At 45.8% G+C, this 19,770-nt stretch overlaps 1 protein-coding gene across 1 annotated transcript in view; it reads right to left on the bottom strand.

Annotated features, from left to right (window-relative positions):
• nfixb (nuclear factor I/Xb) overlaps window positions 1-19,505 on the bottom strand; it is a gene marked incomplete at its 5' end in the record, with an annotated part of 137,564 nt that extends 118,059 nt beyond the window's left edge. The window contains one exon of the mRNA XM_079233637.1: window positions 19,428-19,505. Within this exon, the coding sequence (XP_079089763.1) occupies window positions 19,428-19,505 (78 nt within the window). The remainder of the gene's footprint in view (window positions 1-19,427) is intronic.
• Between the last annotated feature and the right edge of the window lie 265 nt (window positions 19,506-19,770).

Here is a 19,770-nt window from a genome sequence, read left to right as displayed (position 1 = left end):
CCGACCGCCGAGCTCGAGCCGCTTGAAGATGTGTGTGCAGCGCAGGCGATGGAGATCATAATAATAATAGAAAAAAGGGTAAAACAATATGCATATTTATTTTGTAAAAGGGTCCGATAATGAAAGAAGCGTATCTCTGTCCATATCTTCCTATTGTTTGTTTGAGACTGATTGTTTGAAGTCGCTCCCTGCAGCACTGGCCCCTTTTCCTTCAGTCTGTATGGAGCATGGTATCAATTATACATGTGTGTGTTTCTATATATATATATATATATATATATGTGTGTGTGGAGCATATGCCGAATCCATATGGCCGGCCCCGAGCTAGAATAAGCGCAGATCATTTGATGTCTGGGATGTTGACTCTTTTGGTGGCTGTAACACAACACTGGAGTGGTTGTCAGATGGTATCGGTGGGGAGCAGACAGTGTCCCAAACAAAGTGGAAAGGAGGAAGAGGACGACGTTTCACAACCCGCGGTTTGTCTCGGTCAAAGCCACAGTCCGATTCTCCCTCTCTTTTCCGTGTGCGTGTGATGCATTAGAGAGATTTGCTCAACGGGTCGGGGGGAATCCGCCGTGGCACTTTTTTTTTTTGAGCGCGAGCGAGCCGAGGAGATTCAAATCACATGTGTGTGAGGACAAACTAGCCCCATTTGTGAGCTCTGAACTCTTTGTGTTAGCAGACACACACACACACAGGCCCGGTTCCCGCTCGGCCACAAACACCCTCCGCCACGGAGAAAACACTCTCAACTCTTTTATGGTGTAGCAGCAAACTTCTTCTCTCTATGAATTTATATCAGAATCAGAAATCCTTTATTGAGTCCTTTGGGTAAATTGTGTTAGGTTACTTCTATTCTAGAAAATATAAATATCAATTAGAGAAATCTAGGAAATAAACAGGGAATAAGTGTGTAAATATAATTACATTATACTTCAATTTAACAACAGCGCATATGGAGAAATATACATAAGGAATATGTGAAGAATGTATGTTAGAATATAAAAACTGCAGTGCAAATAAAAAATAAATGGGAGCTATGATGAAGTGTGTAAAAAGGCAGGAATAGTATAATATAAAAATAATATTTGTTTAAATATACAGGATAAATAAATGCATAGTACACATTTAAATTATTGCACATAGGGTTAAAAAGAGCAACGGGATCTCAAAGTGGACACGAGACGCGTATTAATGCCATGTGTAAGATCTGGAGACGAGACACATTAAGATGTGAGGTTTCTGTGTGAAACGGTTTGCTCGTCGTGATCAACCCACAGAATCATCCTCTGACTTTATCGTGTTTCTCTCAGCAATAAGGAGCTTTAAGTGTTTTTTTAAATTCAGTTGTTTTACATTTTCTGGACCGAAAACGTGTCAGTTGTGGTTCACTCTCACGGCTCGCATCATGTTTTCCATCTGAAAGCTCTAAAAACCCTCCTGCAGTATTTGCACGGCTCCGAACGGGAGACGTTAGCTCCTAACGGGAGACGTTAGCTCCGAACGGGAGACGTTAGCTCCGAACGGAAGACGTTAGCTCCTAACGGGAGACGTTAGCTCCGAACGGGAGACGTTAGCTCCGAACGGGAGACGTTAGCTCCTATCGTGAGACGTTAGCTCCTAAAGGGAGACGTTAGCTCCTAAAGGGAGACGTTAGCTCCGAACGGGAGACGTTAGCTCCTATCGTGAGACGTTAGCTCCTAAAGGGAGACGTTAGCTCCTAAAGGGAGACGTTAGCTCCGAACGGGAGACGTTAGCTCCTAACGGGAGACGTTAGCTCCTAAAGGGAGACGTTAGCTCCGAACGGGAGACGTTAGCTCCGAACGGGAGACGTTAGCTCCTAACGGGAGACGTTAGCTCCGAACGGGAGACGTTAGCTCCTAAAGGGAGACGTTAGCTCCGAACGGGAGACGTTAGCTCCTAACGGGAGACGTTAGCTCCACATGAAGGTTGTGTTGCTCCTTTACTGCTGGATGTGGACATGAGTTCACCACATGAACTTAAAAGGTGATAATATGCTCATGTTGTGTTCACAGCTGTTCACAAGCCCGAACAACTCCTGTTTGGAGATGTAAAATGTTTCTAGATAAAGAGGTTTTGAGTTTAACTGCACTGGTAAAACAATCTGGTTAAATCTCAGACTGGCACACGCAGTACACGTCACACATGAGGCCGTCAGGAGAGGTAAACAGCGACCTGTCCTATCTGAATGTAAAAAAATAAAACTGTCACCGGAGGTTTGCACCAATAGTTCAAGCAACATGTCCCCCAAAAACACAACTATTGCTTTTGAAATTTCTGTGTTAATTAGTCAAATTTAGATGTGTTGCTAGCCATCTTTTTTAAACTTTGGACAGAGCCAGGCTAGCTGTCCTCGTCGCCAGTCTTTATGCTAAGCTAGGCTAAGATCAACATGGGAAAGAAAGCAAATAAGGGAATTTCACAAGACATCAGACTGTTGTGTTAGTTCCAGACAACTTAGGATAAAAAAAATTCGACCAACGGCGAGAAAAGAGTACAAAGAAACACCACTCAAAGTTAAAAATTAAAAGTTTCATTCATACACTGATGGCACAGCCTTCAGCGATGAGGGGGTTAAGTGTCTTACCCAGGTCCCAAATCCATCTAGCCCAAACTCACAAATAATTTATGAATGGTAAACCATAAACTAAAAGGCAACGTTCGGTATATTTGCCTGTAATTTAATGCATACTGTCATAGAGTAAAACTTGTTCTGCGTGCAAATATGACAAAATATGTCAAAATAAAATGTGTAATGACATGTCATTATTGCATCACTTATAATTGTGTGTACTCAAGAAACTCCACTTTGTCACAGTCAGCCATATTTTGTGTTTATGTTTATACCTGAAATGCCAAAAGTTGCGTAAGCAACTTAAGTTAAGCTCCGCCCCCTGTGCTACTCTGTTAGAGCCACCATGGAGCCACACTGGCAGTAAACACATGGGGCTACAATATGTTTGAAGGATATATGCAGGACGTCAAACTGATGGAAGCTAAAGCTACAGATCACGGTGTAAAGGAACCACACCGTCACCTGGTGATCGAGACAGAAGACAATGACATTAAGCAACAACAATGATCCTGTAGAGATGAGCCTGTCTTTATTCACTGTCGCCATCTTGGATTTCGGACATCACCATGTTTTTTTGTTTTTGCAACCGATAAAAGGAAGCCATATAATCATATTTGGAAAGCGGAGAAGTGACGTAGTGACGGCGGACACGTCTCTGGTAGCGGCAGTGACCTGTCAATCAAACGCGTTATGGTCTATGTCAGTGTTTTTCAACCTTTTTTGAGCCGCGGCACATTTTCTACAATAGAAAAATCCCACGGCAAACCAACAACCAACAAAGTTACAAAATGACACAATGTAGCACAATACAGTGTATATGGTAGGTTATTATTATTATTATTTTTTTGGACCAATTAAGTAAAATTGGACATTTTCCCACGGCACACCTGACGATCTCACGGCACACTGGGTTTGCCACGGCACAGTGGTTGAAAATCACTGGTCTATGTGACTCTAAATGGATCATAATTTACTAAATGAACATCATGCTGTATTGAAGAAGACTTGAAACTAGAGATTGAGACATAAACTCATGTTTACAATGTTTACTGAGGGAATAAATCAAGAGAGAATTGAGTCATTTATATAGACTTCTATACAACCAGAGGAGTCGCCCCCTGGTGGTCAGGAAAAAGGATGTTTTTAGACATTGGCTTCACTGGGCAGAAACGTAAGTTTCCGCCTGGTAGAAACGTACATCTCCTTCCAGCCTCTCCGGGTAACGATCACTATCACACAACGTTTAGCCGCGACTAGCTCAGCACGGAGAACATCTGAAACCATCGCACGAGAATCTGTCTGGTATGTGGCCAAAGCTCTGATTGGCCGGTCCGTGTTCGAGGGGCGGGACTTAGTGAGGGGTCAATCGACCAGTGTGCTCTCACAAGCATGCGACGAGGCCAACTGAGCCTCCTGTGTTGCAGACATGAATCTGGATCATGACCTCAACATTTGCACAATAAGTGGGATCTGGAGTTGGCTCTCGGTCCTGGCTCTGGATTTATTAGAGCACATATACATACTTCACCCCGTCTCTCTCATTCTTTTGATCACACACACACACACCTGTGTTCCCATGCTTCTGATACACAATCCACGAGAGACGGGCATCCTCGCAATCACCGAGCATCCCAGCGACCAATCGTTTTATCCGGAGCATCAGAGACTTTTATCTTCTCAGAACTGACATCCCACCCAGTCCCACTTTCACTCAGAGCCTAATTGTATCCTCATTCTTCACCTGGTAACACGCTAACAAACCTGTGCAGATGTGGCAGGCACATCAAAGAGAGGGAGGGACGGGAGGAGGGGGAACTTGTTTGTAGGAGAGAAGAAGAAAAAAGAAGTGAGGCGGGGAAGAGGATATGAAAGAGAGAGAAATGTACGTTGTGTGAGTCCGAGCCAGCGCCACCTCAGGGAGGAACGCTGGAAAAATGTGATATTTTACACCTGCATCTCAGGAGGTGAGGAAGGAGACAAGGCGAGCTGGGGAGGAGGTAATTAGAGGAGTGTGTGTGTGTGTGTTTATATATTTTTTGTATGTTTCTGGGGCTTGCCGCTGGTTCTTTTTCAGCATTCAATTTGGTGCGATGCATTCAATGCCAGATTATTAAAAATGCTAAACCTGGTTACGGGAAAAAGAAAAAGAAGTGTTGAAAATTTAAACAAATATGCTAATATTGTTACAGTGATAAATAGCTGGCAAGCTCTGTTTAATGAATAATGCTATTGGCTCTAATTCCTCATTAAGGCCCTAAAGACGAGAGCAAAGAGAGGAAATACGTGTATTGTTGTTGTGTTTTTCTTTTTTTTCCTCCAAATTAAACTCAGAAGGCAGAAGATACCAACACCTTCCCAAATTAAGTAGATTCAAATTACTCGGTCACACAGCTGGTGTGCAGTCTGGGGTGTCTAGTGAAACCAATTAATGTGAGGGTTAAGTCTTGATAAAGTAATTGAGGGCCGGGTTAGAAATGAGATGGAAGAGTTAGAGGCTGTAATGTGATCAGCGGGAGCTTGATGAGGCGCTGCAACTAACAAAGAAGAAGAAGAAGGAAAAGAAAGAAAGGAAAAGAAAATGTACATCTAAAAAAAGTGTCTTTAAGACAAGTTCAAGAACGCAAACTAACTGATCTGGGATCTGGAGGCGCAGAGGCTCTTGGGAACGGGTGAGACGATCGCAGGGTTTTTCATCCGGCTCTGAGAAGCTCATCTCAGCACTTTGGATCTCAGGTTACCGTCCGTCTCCTCCAGAGTAAAACGCTCCATTTGAAGAAGGGATCACTTTACGCGTGTTTTAAATGTTGTACTATTTGCTAAAATAGTTTTATTTTTTAACAGACGTTTCAAGGTGACCCTGAAGAGGGCTGACATGGAATATTGGAGAAAAAAAAAAGCAAACGAGAGGAATGTTAAGCTGCCTATGAACTGCTGTGTTTTTTGTTCGCCTGTACTTTGTAAACCATTAAAAAAAACATTTGTAGCATTTAGTGTGTGTGCGTGTGTGTGTGTTTGTGTGTGTGTGGGAGGTTGGGAGGTTCTATCTGCAGAAATTAAATATAGCAAAAATAAGTATGCTAAATCAATATATAATCACCTGAAGATAAGATGGTTTCGTGAGTCCTTCATATCCGCTTCCTCTTCACGGAGGAAGCATGAAGAGGAAGAACTTTGGAGGCCGCCATTTTTCCTCCAGCAGACCAAACGCTGGCTCTCGTAAAATCTATTTTTTTTTCTCCATCATGGAGACTCCGACTCCACACGTGACCACAGAGCGTCCTCAAGAAGCCGTGCAATGAGTTTGTGTTCGTGCACTTCTGGTTCCCTCATCTCGAGGCCAATGAGCTTCTCTTGAATGGGTTTTTGGGTTGAGACGCCTGAAATAAGGTCTGCGGTTATTTCAAAGCTATATTCATGTTTTCTACAACGACATGAAATACGTCAGAAAAGACCCTTCTGGGGAATTCTGAAGCTTTTACGTACGTGTCCTTAAAAAAAGGCGGTTGCCAACAAAGTGGCTTATATGAGAGATCATCACGCCAAGTGGTCCGCCTATAGCTTAGTGTATGACGAAGGTCATAAAAACTAAATGTGGAAGTATAACGGCTACTTCACCACATGGCTTATTATCTCGGCCTACAAAATCACGATGACGTCGTCTTGAATCGAGACATCCGGCATCGAATATTTGACAGACGGCCTGCGGTACAAACTCGGGCCGTGGAGTTTGAAAGGAGAGGGCGCTCAACGGGAAGGAGCCAATAGAATGACTGACGCTACCGAGGTGCATCGTGGGAACCGTGGGATGCAGCGTTTGTGACGCTCGACTCTTCAGAGTGACTAAAGGTCAGCACATCTCGGCCTCCGAGGCTTCCATTTGGACCGCTCTGGTTTGGACCGCTCTGGTTTGACGCCTCTACCAGTTTCAGGACTTTAAAAGAGAAACGTGCTACTTTCAGCCCACGGGCCTTCGCTTGCCCCTCCCCATGTGATCGCACCTCGCCGCAACAAACAGCTTCAGCGGCTTAAAAACCAATCCCACCGGACAACCTCATCCTCTGAGCTAACAGTGACGCCGTCAGAGCCCCCGCCATCTTTAAACTACACGACAAAGAGCGCACACGCCGCATGAGCGACCGTATCCTGATGAAGCCTTTATGTGTTGTTGCTTTTTTAACCAGGGAACTGTCAAGGCCATGCAGGGCCGACATAAACGCGTATTACTCTGTGTACGGCGAGGGATGACATCACGCTGGCAGCGACGGCCAAGAAGGAAGATCACACAGGACTGGATCATCATGTGGTGGGCCGCACACACGCACACACACACACACACACACACACACACACACACACACACACAGTGCGGGATACAATTACCCCAACTATTTACACAGCACTCCATGATTACCGTATTTGTTTCTCATGCTCTGACACTGACAACGTGACCGATATTGCTCACCACGGAGGTCTGATGAACACGTCAGCCTCACTGGGTCACTCTGCCTTTTTTTTTCTTCTTCGCTTCCCGACATGTTTTTGGTAAGAACCGATAACCCGCTGGGCCACGGTTGTCGGCTCGTCCCCGCAGAGAAGACGTGATCCTGACACTGATTGACAGATGCCTCCAGTGCATTCTGACTAAACCAACATGCAACTGAGATATTTGGCACAACCTCACAATATAGCCGTACCCTTTCGGAAATAGAAGAGAAAAAACGAGGTGAGTTGCAGCTATAAGTGGGAGAATAACATGTCGAGATAATCCCATGTGAGGCCTGTCCTGAATTCTGTATCTTTTTTTTTTTTTTAACTGACAAGCTTCTTGGACGGCCGCCATGTCAGCGAAGGATGCTCGTAAACAAATAATTATTCATACTAATAATCTTCCATATTCATGTGCAAATAAGATCCCCCCCCCTTCCTGGTATCTGAGCAGCTCCAAGGTTGTATGTGGGAGGTTCCCCTAACTATTGCCTGACTTGACTCATATCTTGCCAAAAAATAAAAAGGAGGAAAAAAAAGAAAAAAGATCTGTTGCAGGGGTCAAGGATGTGTGAGCTGCATTTCATAATTCTGTAGAAGACAGACTTCTTGTTGCTATTTTGAAAACCTACAAGAGCTGCATTCAAACGTGCGCTTTCACAACCTCACAGGGGAGGCGTTTGCCAATTTAAACACATATGCTCTGCGGGGCAAATGGGGATAAAACAAGAAATAATAACAGGTTTTCTTTTCAGAAAAAAAGTACTCGGCCAATTTAAATTATAAGGAAAAGCACAACTAAAATCTCAAATGATGATGGAGGAAAGAAAGCTGATCGAACTTTTGCTCTGTGACAAACAAATCACCTGCCTAATGAAGGACTTGGTTCAAACCGCCGTGCGTAATTACGCACAAATCTAAACGGGCGCATTGTGAGAATAAAGCTCCAATCCTCTCACTGCCAACTTTCCAAACTCTGTTAAACTTTGCCTTTTTATAGGTGGGGTTTGAGCTCGAGGTTGCACGTGCATGTCACCACGTATGACCTGTTTTTGTTTTTGTACAATAAACCGTGTTTGCGCCTCTTGATGAGCTGCTAACGGGGGATATGACACGCGATAACGCGTCTCATGTGTGCGCCTATAAATAGGCCGTTGGTGGGTGGGCGTCGATTTTGGCAAGTAACACACATGTTGTGCAACTGTAATAACACAAAAAATAAGTTGCATTATGTTTTTCCAGCAGCAACATTATTTAAAACAAACAATAACAGCAACAAAAACACGTAATTAAAAAAAAATCCCCATAATAACTGCGACAGGAAACATATCCAGGTAGGTGGAAGGACTTGGCACACTCTTTTAGTGACTGTTACGCATTAGCTACACAAGTACACACACAGTAACACACACACACATACACACTAAAATTAGAAGTGTGTAACTCAGCGCACTAAAGTTGAAAAGTAAAAGTCTGCGTATGATTAGACATGAGCAGCTAACTGGATGTGAAACGCTGACTGCACAAATGAGCAAATGATTTGGTTTACACAGCACGTACCATTGTGGCGTGGAGGGACTCGAGCCAAGCACCTCTCAGAGACCCATTTTTCCACTCTCGAAAAGTTCGGCTTCCAAAAAAAAAAAAAAAAGTGTGTGGGAGAGAGAGAGAGAGAGAGAGGGGGCCTTCTACCGGAAGCGAGGAGAAGCCCTCAAACACGGCCTGGTGCCCGGTTTGTGTGTGTGTGTGTGTGTGTGTTTGTGTGTGTGAGGGTGGGGGTGTAGTCAGCTCCTCTCAGTGAAGGCGCGGGAGTGGAGCGCAGTAATCCAGGTCGTCCGCTGCACCGACTTCTCCACGCAAGGTGTTTACGCTCGCGTTCACCTTGTCAATATTCCCATGAACAAAAAAAAATCCTCCGAGGTGGTGGGCGGGGTCTGTCCCGGTACCGTGCCGTGACGTAATGTCCACCCGTAACGTCGCCGCGACACCGACAACCGTCACCGTCCGAGTCGACCCCCGACGCGAGGCAGTGTGAGCACCGACAGACAGTAAGTAAGCGAAGCTCGCGCTCTCTGCTGCGACGCGCTCTCCCAAATCAGCTGTTGCTCCTGCAGAGAGGGGGGAGGAGGGGCGCGCGCTGTTTCTCCCCCCTCGCCACCTCACCACCACCACCACTATCACCACCTCCGCCGCCGCCGCCACCACCTTCGTGCGCGCTCCGGACTCCGTACACGGGACCGTCCCTCCACCTCCCTCACCTGGTCCCTCGGCGTCCGGAGAGAGAGAGAGAAGGAGAGAGAGAGAGAGAGAGAGAGAGAGAGAGAGAGTGAGAGAAAGTTGCGGCGTCGGCGACTTCAAACGGACGGAAGCAGCTCGCGAGCACTTTGGTGCTGACAGAGTGACCGCCTGGAGGCTGTACAGAAACCCCGCGAGGACCAGGACGTGCACGCGCGTGCCCTCCCCTAACTATTCCTCCCCTCACGTGTGTGTGTGAGAGTCGGCAAAAACAATATATATCGTCAAATAAAGATAAACAAACGAATAGTTTGTAGGAAGTGCGCGCGCTCCAGCGAGAGCGTGCGTGGTGGTGGGGGTCCCGCGGCCGGAGGAAGCGGAGCGCCGGGTTGGGGAGTGTGTGTGTGTGTGTGTGTGTGGGGGGGGGGGGGGGGGGGGGGGGGGGGGGGGGGGGGGGGGGGGGGGGGGGGTCTGCTGAATTATTAATAACCGGAGCGGCTCGCAGTCTGTCGTGTTCAGCGAGGAACCAGGGCGGCAGCTGGGGGTTTAGAGGAATTAAAGACGGGCTCAGAGTAAACCGTGGACGCGGAGGATTAGTAGCTCTCACCGCGAAGCAAATAAATAAATAAAGTGTAAAATAGTTTCTGTGTGTGTGTGTGTGTGTGTGTGTGTGTGTGTGTGTGTGTGTGTGTGTGTGTGTGTGTGTGTGTGTGTGTGTGTGTGTGTGATACCGACGTGTATGATACCTTTACGTACGAGAGGTAGGCGCGTGCACGTGCACCCAGCGGGGCCAGTTTGTGAAACGTGACCTCGTTGTAATGACGGCGTTGTGTCACGTGACTGACCGTCTTTTCGGACACACGTCCACAGTGGATCCCTCTGTTTGTTTATTTATTTATTTTGGTCATGAATAAGGTATAGGGGCGTGCACTAGCACGTGCACGTACACGACTCCTGACTGGGCTCGATATTTATCACCACAAGAGCACAAACTTTTTTAATATTCTGATCAATTCAGATTGAGGAGACATGACCGATGACCTTTCGTGGGCGGAAGTGCGCGGCGGCTGACGTCACTGAATCTAAAATTAATATAAAACTGAGCTGATGATGATGATGATGATGATGATGAGCGCTCCACCTGCTACGTGTTGGTTCAACTTGATCTCTTTACAAGCAGACACATGAAAAGCTTCTGGACTCCTTAAAGAGAGCCACACACACACACACACACACACACACACACACACACACACACACACACACACACACACACACGGTCACCGAGAAATTTGGATCTTTTAATTCAGTTGTCTTCAGCAAGAACATAAAATGTAATTTGTACTCTTTAAATTGTTTAACATGTTAGTAAATGAATAATAATGAATAAACTAATTTTGATTGTCGGATCCTTTATTATTATTATTATTATTATGTTTTTAAGTTTGGCATTTCTGGATCACAATACGTGTATAAAAGGCTCATCTGACCCGTGCTTTAAGTGGAACAGGTGTTCGTGAACGCCTCATTAAATAGAGCATTAAATTGTCGCGGTCTTTTGATGAGAACACCGGCCTCTCGTTTATATTTACAACGTTAAATATGCCGGAATAAAAACACTACATTTAGGAATGTCCATATAGTTTGTAAACGGTGCAAAGAGGAATAAAACACAATGTTTAGGCCTCACGTGTTTTATTTCTGTTCATTGTAACGCTCGTCATAATTGGTCTGGCTCGTATTTATTTCATATTTTTGAGACGTTAAATGTAAAAATGTATATTTGTAAAAAGAAAAATCCATTCTATTTTTTTTAGTTATGAGGCAACACATTTATTGCATACAATTCTGTCAGATTTCAGTATCAGAGAGATTTCAAACACGTTTGATAAATGATTTAAAGCAGTAGGCTGCGTGTGTGTGTGTGTGTGTGTGTGTGTGTGTGTGTGTGTGTGTGTGTGTGTGTGTGTGTGTGTGTGTGTGTGTGTTTGGCCTCTTCAGGTGTGAGCGCGCGGCCTGCAGCGTGGAGAGCAGACTCTTTAAACGGGCCTGCGCGGTCACGTGCGCGTCGGATAAAACAATTATAAATAAATAAATGTACGTGCACCTCGAACTCTTATCATATTCTTACACACGCTTCTATTAATATCATTATTATGTTTGGCTAATCAACCTGCGCCATCTTTAAAACAGCCCTCTGACGTCAGCTGTAGAAATATATAACGCGCGCGTGCGTTAAAGAAGGTGCGTGTTTGTTACTCGGACACTGAGGTCGTGTTCGTGAGTGACTTGACCCGATGCTGACCTCAACACTACTACAGCTTCATCGGATTTTTCTTCTTCTCCTTGAACCCCGCGCGGCCTTTGGCGGAAGCTTCAATGGATTTTTAAGGTTTATTTAAGCGGGCGTAAAAAAAAGAATATATATATGAATATGTATTGGGAACGTGAGTTTAACTTTTGACACATGTTGTCTAGTAGTACCGCCCCAAAAAACCTTCTAAACAAGTTAAAAAAGTCACCGACTTCACGAGTGTCCGCATCTTTCCGTGCACCCTGAAGGCACCACGCGTATAAATTCGACCCCAAACGGACGCATTCAAAGTCCCTTTTATCTTCGGCCCTCTTCTCCGCCTGCGTCGTCCGTATACCGGCTCTCCCCCGGAGGTTTACACAAGCACACACACTCTCTATCTCTACACACACTCTCTCTCGCTCACGCACACACACACACACACACACACACACACACACACACACACACACACACACACACACACACACACACACACACACTAGGGAAACACAAAGTTTGGCCCAGTCGCGTAATGCTGACCCCGGCACGGAACAGCGGACCCGACTCACACATGTAACGGTGGGTTTGACTGAGATGAAGTAAGAAGCATCACAGCAGCTTCAACAGGACGAGAACATTACATATGGATTCAATTCAATTCAATTCATATATTCAAGTCATATCTCTCGGTTAGAATAGTGGCAAGCATCAAACTAGAAGTGTGTAAAGGTTATAGGACACAAAGTACGCACCTTATTGTAAGACTATTGTTCTCTTAATAAAGAGGATTAGAAATACGTTCAATAAGCAGAGCATTATAGGCTGCCTCACAATAAAAATGACTCCATTGTGAATAATAAATAATATTTAAAAAATCCTGATTCATGATTTGACTTCAGAAAAAAAACTTCACAAAGGAGATTCTCTTTATCAAAAGTAAAATAACTCATTAGGCAACAGAATGGCCCTTATACTTAATTCACTAATATTAGTGATAATGCATTGAAGTATTTTTATTGCAAAAATAAATGAAAAAAGAAGGATCAGGAGAGTAATAAATAATGATGAATAATAATAATGATGAAAATGGAGGATTTGTAAACTGACTAAAACTCCCATCCAGGCAGCCGATGCCAGAGGAGGTTTTTCATTTTAATTTTGTTTATATATATAATTTATTTGTTGTGGTTTTCTTTCCTATTTTTTCCCCATTTCAAACTTTCAGACCAAGCAGCCCAATCTCTGTCCTCATTTTATATTATTGAATCATGTTAAATAAAACATGATATTTTATTTTTATTTAACAGGACTAAATAAATAATTAAAAAAATAAACTTGACTTCCTCAGCTTTATGTCAAGCTTTATGTCCCCAGCGCTGCCACGGGCTGAAGTGCATTTTAATCTATCTGATTCATGTGGAGAACATTTCCATTAAACAGGGGAGTTGAACCTATAACAATATATATTTCAAAGTAGTAAAAAGTACTATATGCAGTGAAGTAACAGTGTAAAGCAGCTTCCAATGAAGTTCCACCTCTGAAAAGGAGGTCAAAGCAAGTTCCATTACTGCAGAAGAAGTCTATAAAGATACCGCGCACGTACAGAATCAGCCCCTCTATCGCTGCACACACACGAGGGAGAAACTAATAAATAATAAGAATATAGAATGGGAACCGCACGACTACCACGTTCACAGAAATGTGAAGTTTATCCCGTATACATTTTTGGTTAATCCTATATTCATCTCACTCTTTCTAAATCTTTTTCACGAAGCTCTGGAGAACAGGCCGGGGCCTTTGAAATGAAAACGGATCGCTCGTTATACCGACTCCACTCCTCGAGTGACTTGTGATGTTGAAACGCAGTATTTCCATATCTCCCCGCGTCGAGGCCGGTTCATCTGAGGAAGTAGCTGCATCCCAACGGCCTTTGAAATACAGGTTGAGGCTTAATTAGAAGAGGTACTTAATTACCAAAACACCCTCGAGAAAGTGTGCGGGCCCTTTGTACATCAAGGTAGGAAAACATAGTCCCCTCACTTCAAATATAGAAGCGTTTACTCTTTTATTTCATTTTGATCATATTACATCTTATAGGTAGAAGAACCGATCACTTTTTTGTTCAGCAGAAAAATAAATAGATCTGTTTCTCCATTTATTATGATTTGTTTAAATCAGAGTATGATTTTCTCACTTGCACTCGATTGCATTAGCATATAAGATAGTGTGTCTGCTAAACACACACACACACACACACACACACACACACACACACACACACACACATCCACCTGCAGGCTGAGCGCTGAGATTAACAACACCCGATGGAGGAGCGCGATTGGTGGAGCCTCGGGGCCCTGCGAACCACCGATTGGCTCCGCAGAAGACCTGGCTAACTGTGTGTGTGTGTGTGTGTGTGTGTGTGTGTGTGTGTGTGTGTGTGTGTGTCTGGATCTCTTAGGGTATTCCACACTCCCCTGCCCTTATCAGGCAGCTCCACGGCACCGCTAGAGGAGTGCTGCTCTCAGGAGGGCAGGGCTACCAGCACGGCGCTTATCTCCTACCGGCAAGGAGGGTTTATAGGTTTCTGATTAACCCGCTGTTTGTGTGTGTTGTGTGTGTGAGAAAAGAAAGAAGAGAGCCGGGGTATATGACTGTGTGTTGTGTGGATGCCGGTGTGAGAAAGGTGTCGGTGAAGCACACGGTGAAAAAGGACAAACGCACTCGGGTTCCCTCAACCAATCGTAGCCCTGCAGAGGCAACCAGGAAGTGAAATACTGCTATTGTGAGAGCATTATACATTAATGACAAGGTTAGACAAATGTATATGAAGTCAAATGACAGTGGTAGAAGAAGTGTTGAGGTCTTTTAGCTGAAGTAAAAGTAGCATTAGGCGACTAGCATAAGCGCTCTTGACCTCAACCAATCGTAGCCCTCCAATGGGCAACCAGGAAGTGAAACGAAGCCTCTCTCTCTTTCACTTCATCACTGTTGTGACACTGTTATACTAATGATTACAGAATAACAAGGTTAGAAAGTCAAATAAGCAGTGGGAGAAGAGGAAGTGTTGAGGTCTTTTAAAGTAGCATTAGGCTACTAGCATTAGCGCTAGCGTTCCCTCTGAGGCCCTTCTGAGGCAACCAGGAAGTGAACGATAACTCTTTCTTTCTTACACTTTCTAAGACTATTGTTTTGATAATACGGAGGATGAAGAAGTTAGGAATATTGAGGTGAAGTCAAATAAGCAATGGCTGGAGAAGTGCTGAGGTCTTTTGCTGAAGTAAAACTAGCAGTGGCGACTAGCAGTGGCAACTAGCATTGGCAGCTAGCAGTGGCGCTTTAGTTCCCCTCCACCAATCGCAGCCTTCCAGAGGCAACCAGGAAGTGAGAAGGGGTCTGTCTCGAGCGAGGCAGACCCCCTCAAAAGCTTGTGATGCATTACAACACTCCAAACCCGTCCTTTGTAAAAATGAATATGCAGCATTTGTCATCGGGACGATTGGAGCATGCTCTCCTCCAGCAGAGTGGAACGATAGGATTGGTCCTGGTTTGGGTCCAGCCGGCGCTACCAGAGTATCATCGCCTGCAGGGGGAAGGGAGGCGGTAAGAGGAAGAGCCCGATCGCCCCCCTCCCCTTCTCTCCCACCCCATAGGAGAAAACAGGGCTGCTATAATCTCTTTTCCTGGCTCTCTATGAAAGAGAGGAAGAGCCACCAGAGCCTCGGTCCGCTTAGATCTGCTGCCCCTCACCCCCGCTGCCTATCTCCTATCTCCTATCTCCTCGCTCGCCTCTTTTTCTCCCCTTCTCTCACTCCTGCTCTTCATCCTCCACTTCACTTGCTCGTCCAGCATCTCCCCCGTAGTCGCACTTTGTCATTCATGCATTTGCTTTGCTCGGTATCATTTCTCACACCTCCTGCTGAGGCTTTTCAGATCTACAGACTGTGCTTGAACTTCTCTTTTGGGTTCCTGTCTCAAGTCATTTTGAAGCAGGTGGGGATGACAGTGGATTGGTCAGTTGGTAGGTTGGTCGATCGGTGGTGGGCGGTCGGTCAGTTGTTCGGTTGTGGTGTTTTGGTCCAGACTGACGTTTTCTCAACAACTACTGGACGGATTGCAGTGAAATCCGTGACATTCGTGGTCCCCAGTGGATGAATCCTACCGACTCAACCCCGTCTCCGACAAAATTAGGCTCCCATACAACTAAACTGGTTTCTGCTGACCGATCCCACACTGACTTTGGAGAGTTTTCCCTCCAGCGCCACAATGAGGTTGACGATTGTGGTTTTGAGTGAAACATCTCAACAGATTTTGGGTGGATCGCCTTGAAAGTTGCACAACCGCTTTGACGATCCCCAGGACTTTCCCTCTGGCGCCACCATCAGAATCACATACCAAATACCTGCAAAACCAATGACGTTCCCAAATGCTAGCGCGCCACCGACTGAGTCACGGAGCGGCTCGCCTGGCTGCAGACTGGACGCCATCGCTCCCGAGCCTCTTTCCAACGCTTTCATCGATATTTGACTGCAGATTTGAAGCGAAGCCCTGAAAGTACAAAATGTTCCCGTCCTGTTTCCTAAATTTCCCCGCTCCCCTTTTTCCCTTCACCACTTCTCCCCCGTGCCCGCCTCTCATTGTGCCCCCTCTTTCACACCTCTGAGGGTGGGGGTATTGTTTTATGGATCCCTGCCATTCAGTCTGGTCCTGCTCCCCTCCCTCCGTCTGCCTCAATTTCCCATACTCTCCCATCACGTTTCCCTGACTTTCCCTCTCCTTCCTCCTTCCTCCTCCCTGCTTCTTCCTTCCTTTCCTCCCTTCGTCCTCACCCAATGCCAACCCCAACCCCTCCTCTTTTTTTTGATGGGTGGCGTCTCCTCCCTGGTGCCATTTTCTGTTTGGTAGTACATACAAGGGAACATGAATATTCATGACTAATACACTCTGCCCCCCCCCACAACACACACACACACACACACACACACACAACTCGGCCCTGCCGTCGAAGGCAACACTTGGTCGCGGCACATGGCGAGACAGCTGTTGCAAACCAAGCCAGGCATCTGTGCAGCGGGCGCACACGAGGAAGAGAGAGACAGAGGGAGAAAGCAAGAGACACTGTTAGGAGGAGATAAAGAGGAGATGAAGAGACGGCGAGGCGGATGTATATATGATGACGTGAGATAAGGGTGAGGGTGGCACGGAGCGGGCAGCGGTTGGGGGATGAGAGCCAGACAGACAGAAGGAACGGGGCGGCGGAGGGGTCATCTGAGAGAAAAGGAAAGGAGACGAGCCAGACGGAGGGAAATGGGCACTGATGGGAGGGTCTGTCTGGGGACGGAGAGGGAGACAGATTGAAAAAAAGATGGGAGAGAGTGAGACAGAGAACGAGGGAGGGAGGGAGAAGGGGCATCTGAACATGAGAGACCAAAACCTGCAAAGAGACGAGAGGATGCGGCGATGTCGCACCTGACTTCAAGGGGTTTCTGCAAAGCGGTTTCTTCCTCAAGTGGTCCCGGGATGAATGGGGACAGAAGCGGCGCCATTACCAGGAATGAAAAGACAGACGTCATGATTCAAAGGACTCAAACAGGATTCCACCCACATGTTTTCAATAAAAACACATCCTATTCATTGTTTCACTTGGTAATCACAAATTGCTGAAACTTAACTCCTCTTCATCTCTCTGAACCCCACAGATTCCCAGGAATACCGATAAGGACACACGGCCACACGCTGGTCACGAGACCTTAAAGGGAATGAAGAAGTTAAAATCCTTCAACTGAAACAATCCGAGACAACTTTAGGAAAATATCCACCAACACAACCAAGAAAAGCTTTTCATTCACTAAAGATCACGTTACACATCCCGAGGAGGAGTACTATACTCAAAACAGTTGTAGAACGTCTTCTGTGGCTTTGGAGGGAAAATGACCTTGATGATGTCAGAGTGATGTCATCGTGGTTATTTCGGCTCGGGCTCTTTTACATTTTTATAGAAAATCTACATGACAAACCAGAGGTGAGGGGTTAGAAAGAAGTAAGCATTTAGGAAGCAGTGAGGGTTTAACACAAGACACTACCCAGTTGCATTATGGGAATTGTAGGATGTGTTTTTTAGGGACTTTAAGTCTGGGCTTCTCCTGCCTCGATCTTACATTTTTTTGTCAAATATGTGTCTTGTAAGTCCTTTAATTTGATGGAAGTGTAATGCTTAACAGCTGGCGTGGCCCTTTAAATGTGTTTATTTTCTTAGGTAAACATAAGATAAGATAGAATAATCCTTTATTAGTGGGGAAATTGCGGGATTACAGCAGCAGTGTAAATACAAAAGCAACATCAAGTAATATAAAAAAATCAAGTAATATAAATAAACAGTAAACATGTAAAATGTAGATATTCTCAACTTTAAAGCCGGATAAACAGGGTTTACCTCCCACTGTGTCCTTTCCTTTGACTCAGAAAGAATATCAGCAAGAACAGAAATCCCAACAAAAAAGGAATTGAATCAGTTTTATGTCTAGAAATAAAACTGAAGATATGAATGCCCCCCCTGGCTTTGTGTAGCTGAGACACTGCATGTCCACATGGGAGGGAATGCTCCTTTGCCAGCCATGCCCAGCCTGTGCCCTCTCCCTGCACCCTGTAGCACCCCGTAGCCTCGTAGCACCATGTAGCACCCTGTGGCACCCTGTAGCACCATGTAGCACCCTGTGGCACCATGTAGCACCCTGCAGCACCCCGTGACCCCTGCCCATCTCCTGCATCCCTGCATGGGGCCCCAATGCTGGCTGCCATCCCTCCCTGACTCCCCCCCTGACTCCCCCCCCTCCCCCCCCCCCCCCTCCCCCCCACGGCACAGGGTCCAGCGCTGCCCTACATAGCGGCGAGCGCAGCAGGCTGGCGCTGAGACGAGCCCTCGGGTTTACAAACTGTGTCAGGCCTCGAGACGCCTCTGTGATCAACACCAAACGCCACATGAGGGGAAATAATGAAGCAACTGCTACCGAGAGATCGGAGTGATTGATGTTGTCAATATGTGAAATCTGGAATAAATTATCTCTCTGATGTGATCCAGACTCCGGGTGTTTGTGTCGCAGACACACGGAAAGGTCAAAAGAGAGGAAGACACAGCTTCAGCAAAAGCTTTTCACAGCAGCTACGATCACAGAGTGAATGGAATACATCATCATGAACATGTCTGAATGGGAAGTGAATGCACTCCTACGAGGTACAAATAAATACATTTGAAAAAATGCATAAAAAAATTAAAAAATCACATGTTGCCCCAGAAGAGTATCATGGCCTTAATAAAGTCTGAATCATTTCCTCAAGTGGCTGAAGCAGGTTTTTAATTAAAAAGCTCTTTCCCTTTGAGACAAGCCCCAGATATCTCTGACGGAGTCAATCACCCAAAATTATCCTGTGATTAGAATTTATGAAGAAGAGTGCACTTCAAGGGGAAAAGTATTCAAGTGTCGCCTGATCGCCAAGTTCAGCCAGATGTCAACACATTGTCCCGAAACCACCGCCATCATCGCTTCATCCAACCGCCACACAACCTGAACGGGCTCCACCGGCGGCCTCGAGGCGCCAGCGGTCGCCTCGGACGCACAACAAGACGCGTGGGGGAAAAAACATGCAGCGCATGCACAACATTATGTCACAATCTGCGTCCCAAAAAAAATCCCTCAATAAATAAATGAGAGCGGAAGAATGAGATAAAAACAGAACGGAGACAGACGGATGGATCGATACAGAATGAGGGAGGAGACGGGGGAGACGGGGGAGGGGGGGTTGCATCCATCCTACCATCCACCATGACCTGGCAGAGAAGTCATAACACAGCTGCCACCTGAGCCCGGGGTCACTCTGCCTCTCCCACGCCATTCCACACGCCGCCAGAATCCTCTTCCTGGGACTGCTGATAAATATTTAAATATATATATTTAAAAAAAAAACTAAACGAGGATGGAGTCACCAATCAGGAGCTATCTGCTACCAGGGTGCTGCTGCTGCTGGTGTGAGTGATAGAGAGGGTGTGTGTTTGTGTTGGTATATACTGTATGTATGCTCTGGTGTGTGTGTGTGTGTGTGTGTGTTTGGAGGGGAGAGAGGGGACACAGACACTGAAATGCCACGGAGTCCTCTCCAA

This window comes from Taurulus bubalis (assembly GCF_910589615.1).
Source record: "Taurulus bubalis genome assembly, chromosome: 17".
NCBI classification, from domain to species: domain Eukaryota; kingdom Metazoa; phylum Chordata; class Actinopteri; order Perciformes; family Cottidae; genus Taurulus; species Taurulus bubalis.
The sequence above is the reverse complement of the archived record's forward strand: the minus strand, read 5'-3'. Positions and strand labels throughout refer to the sequence as shown.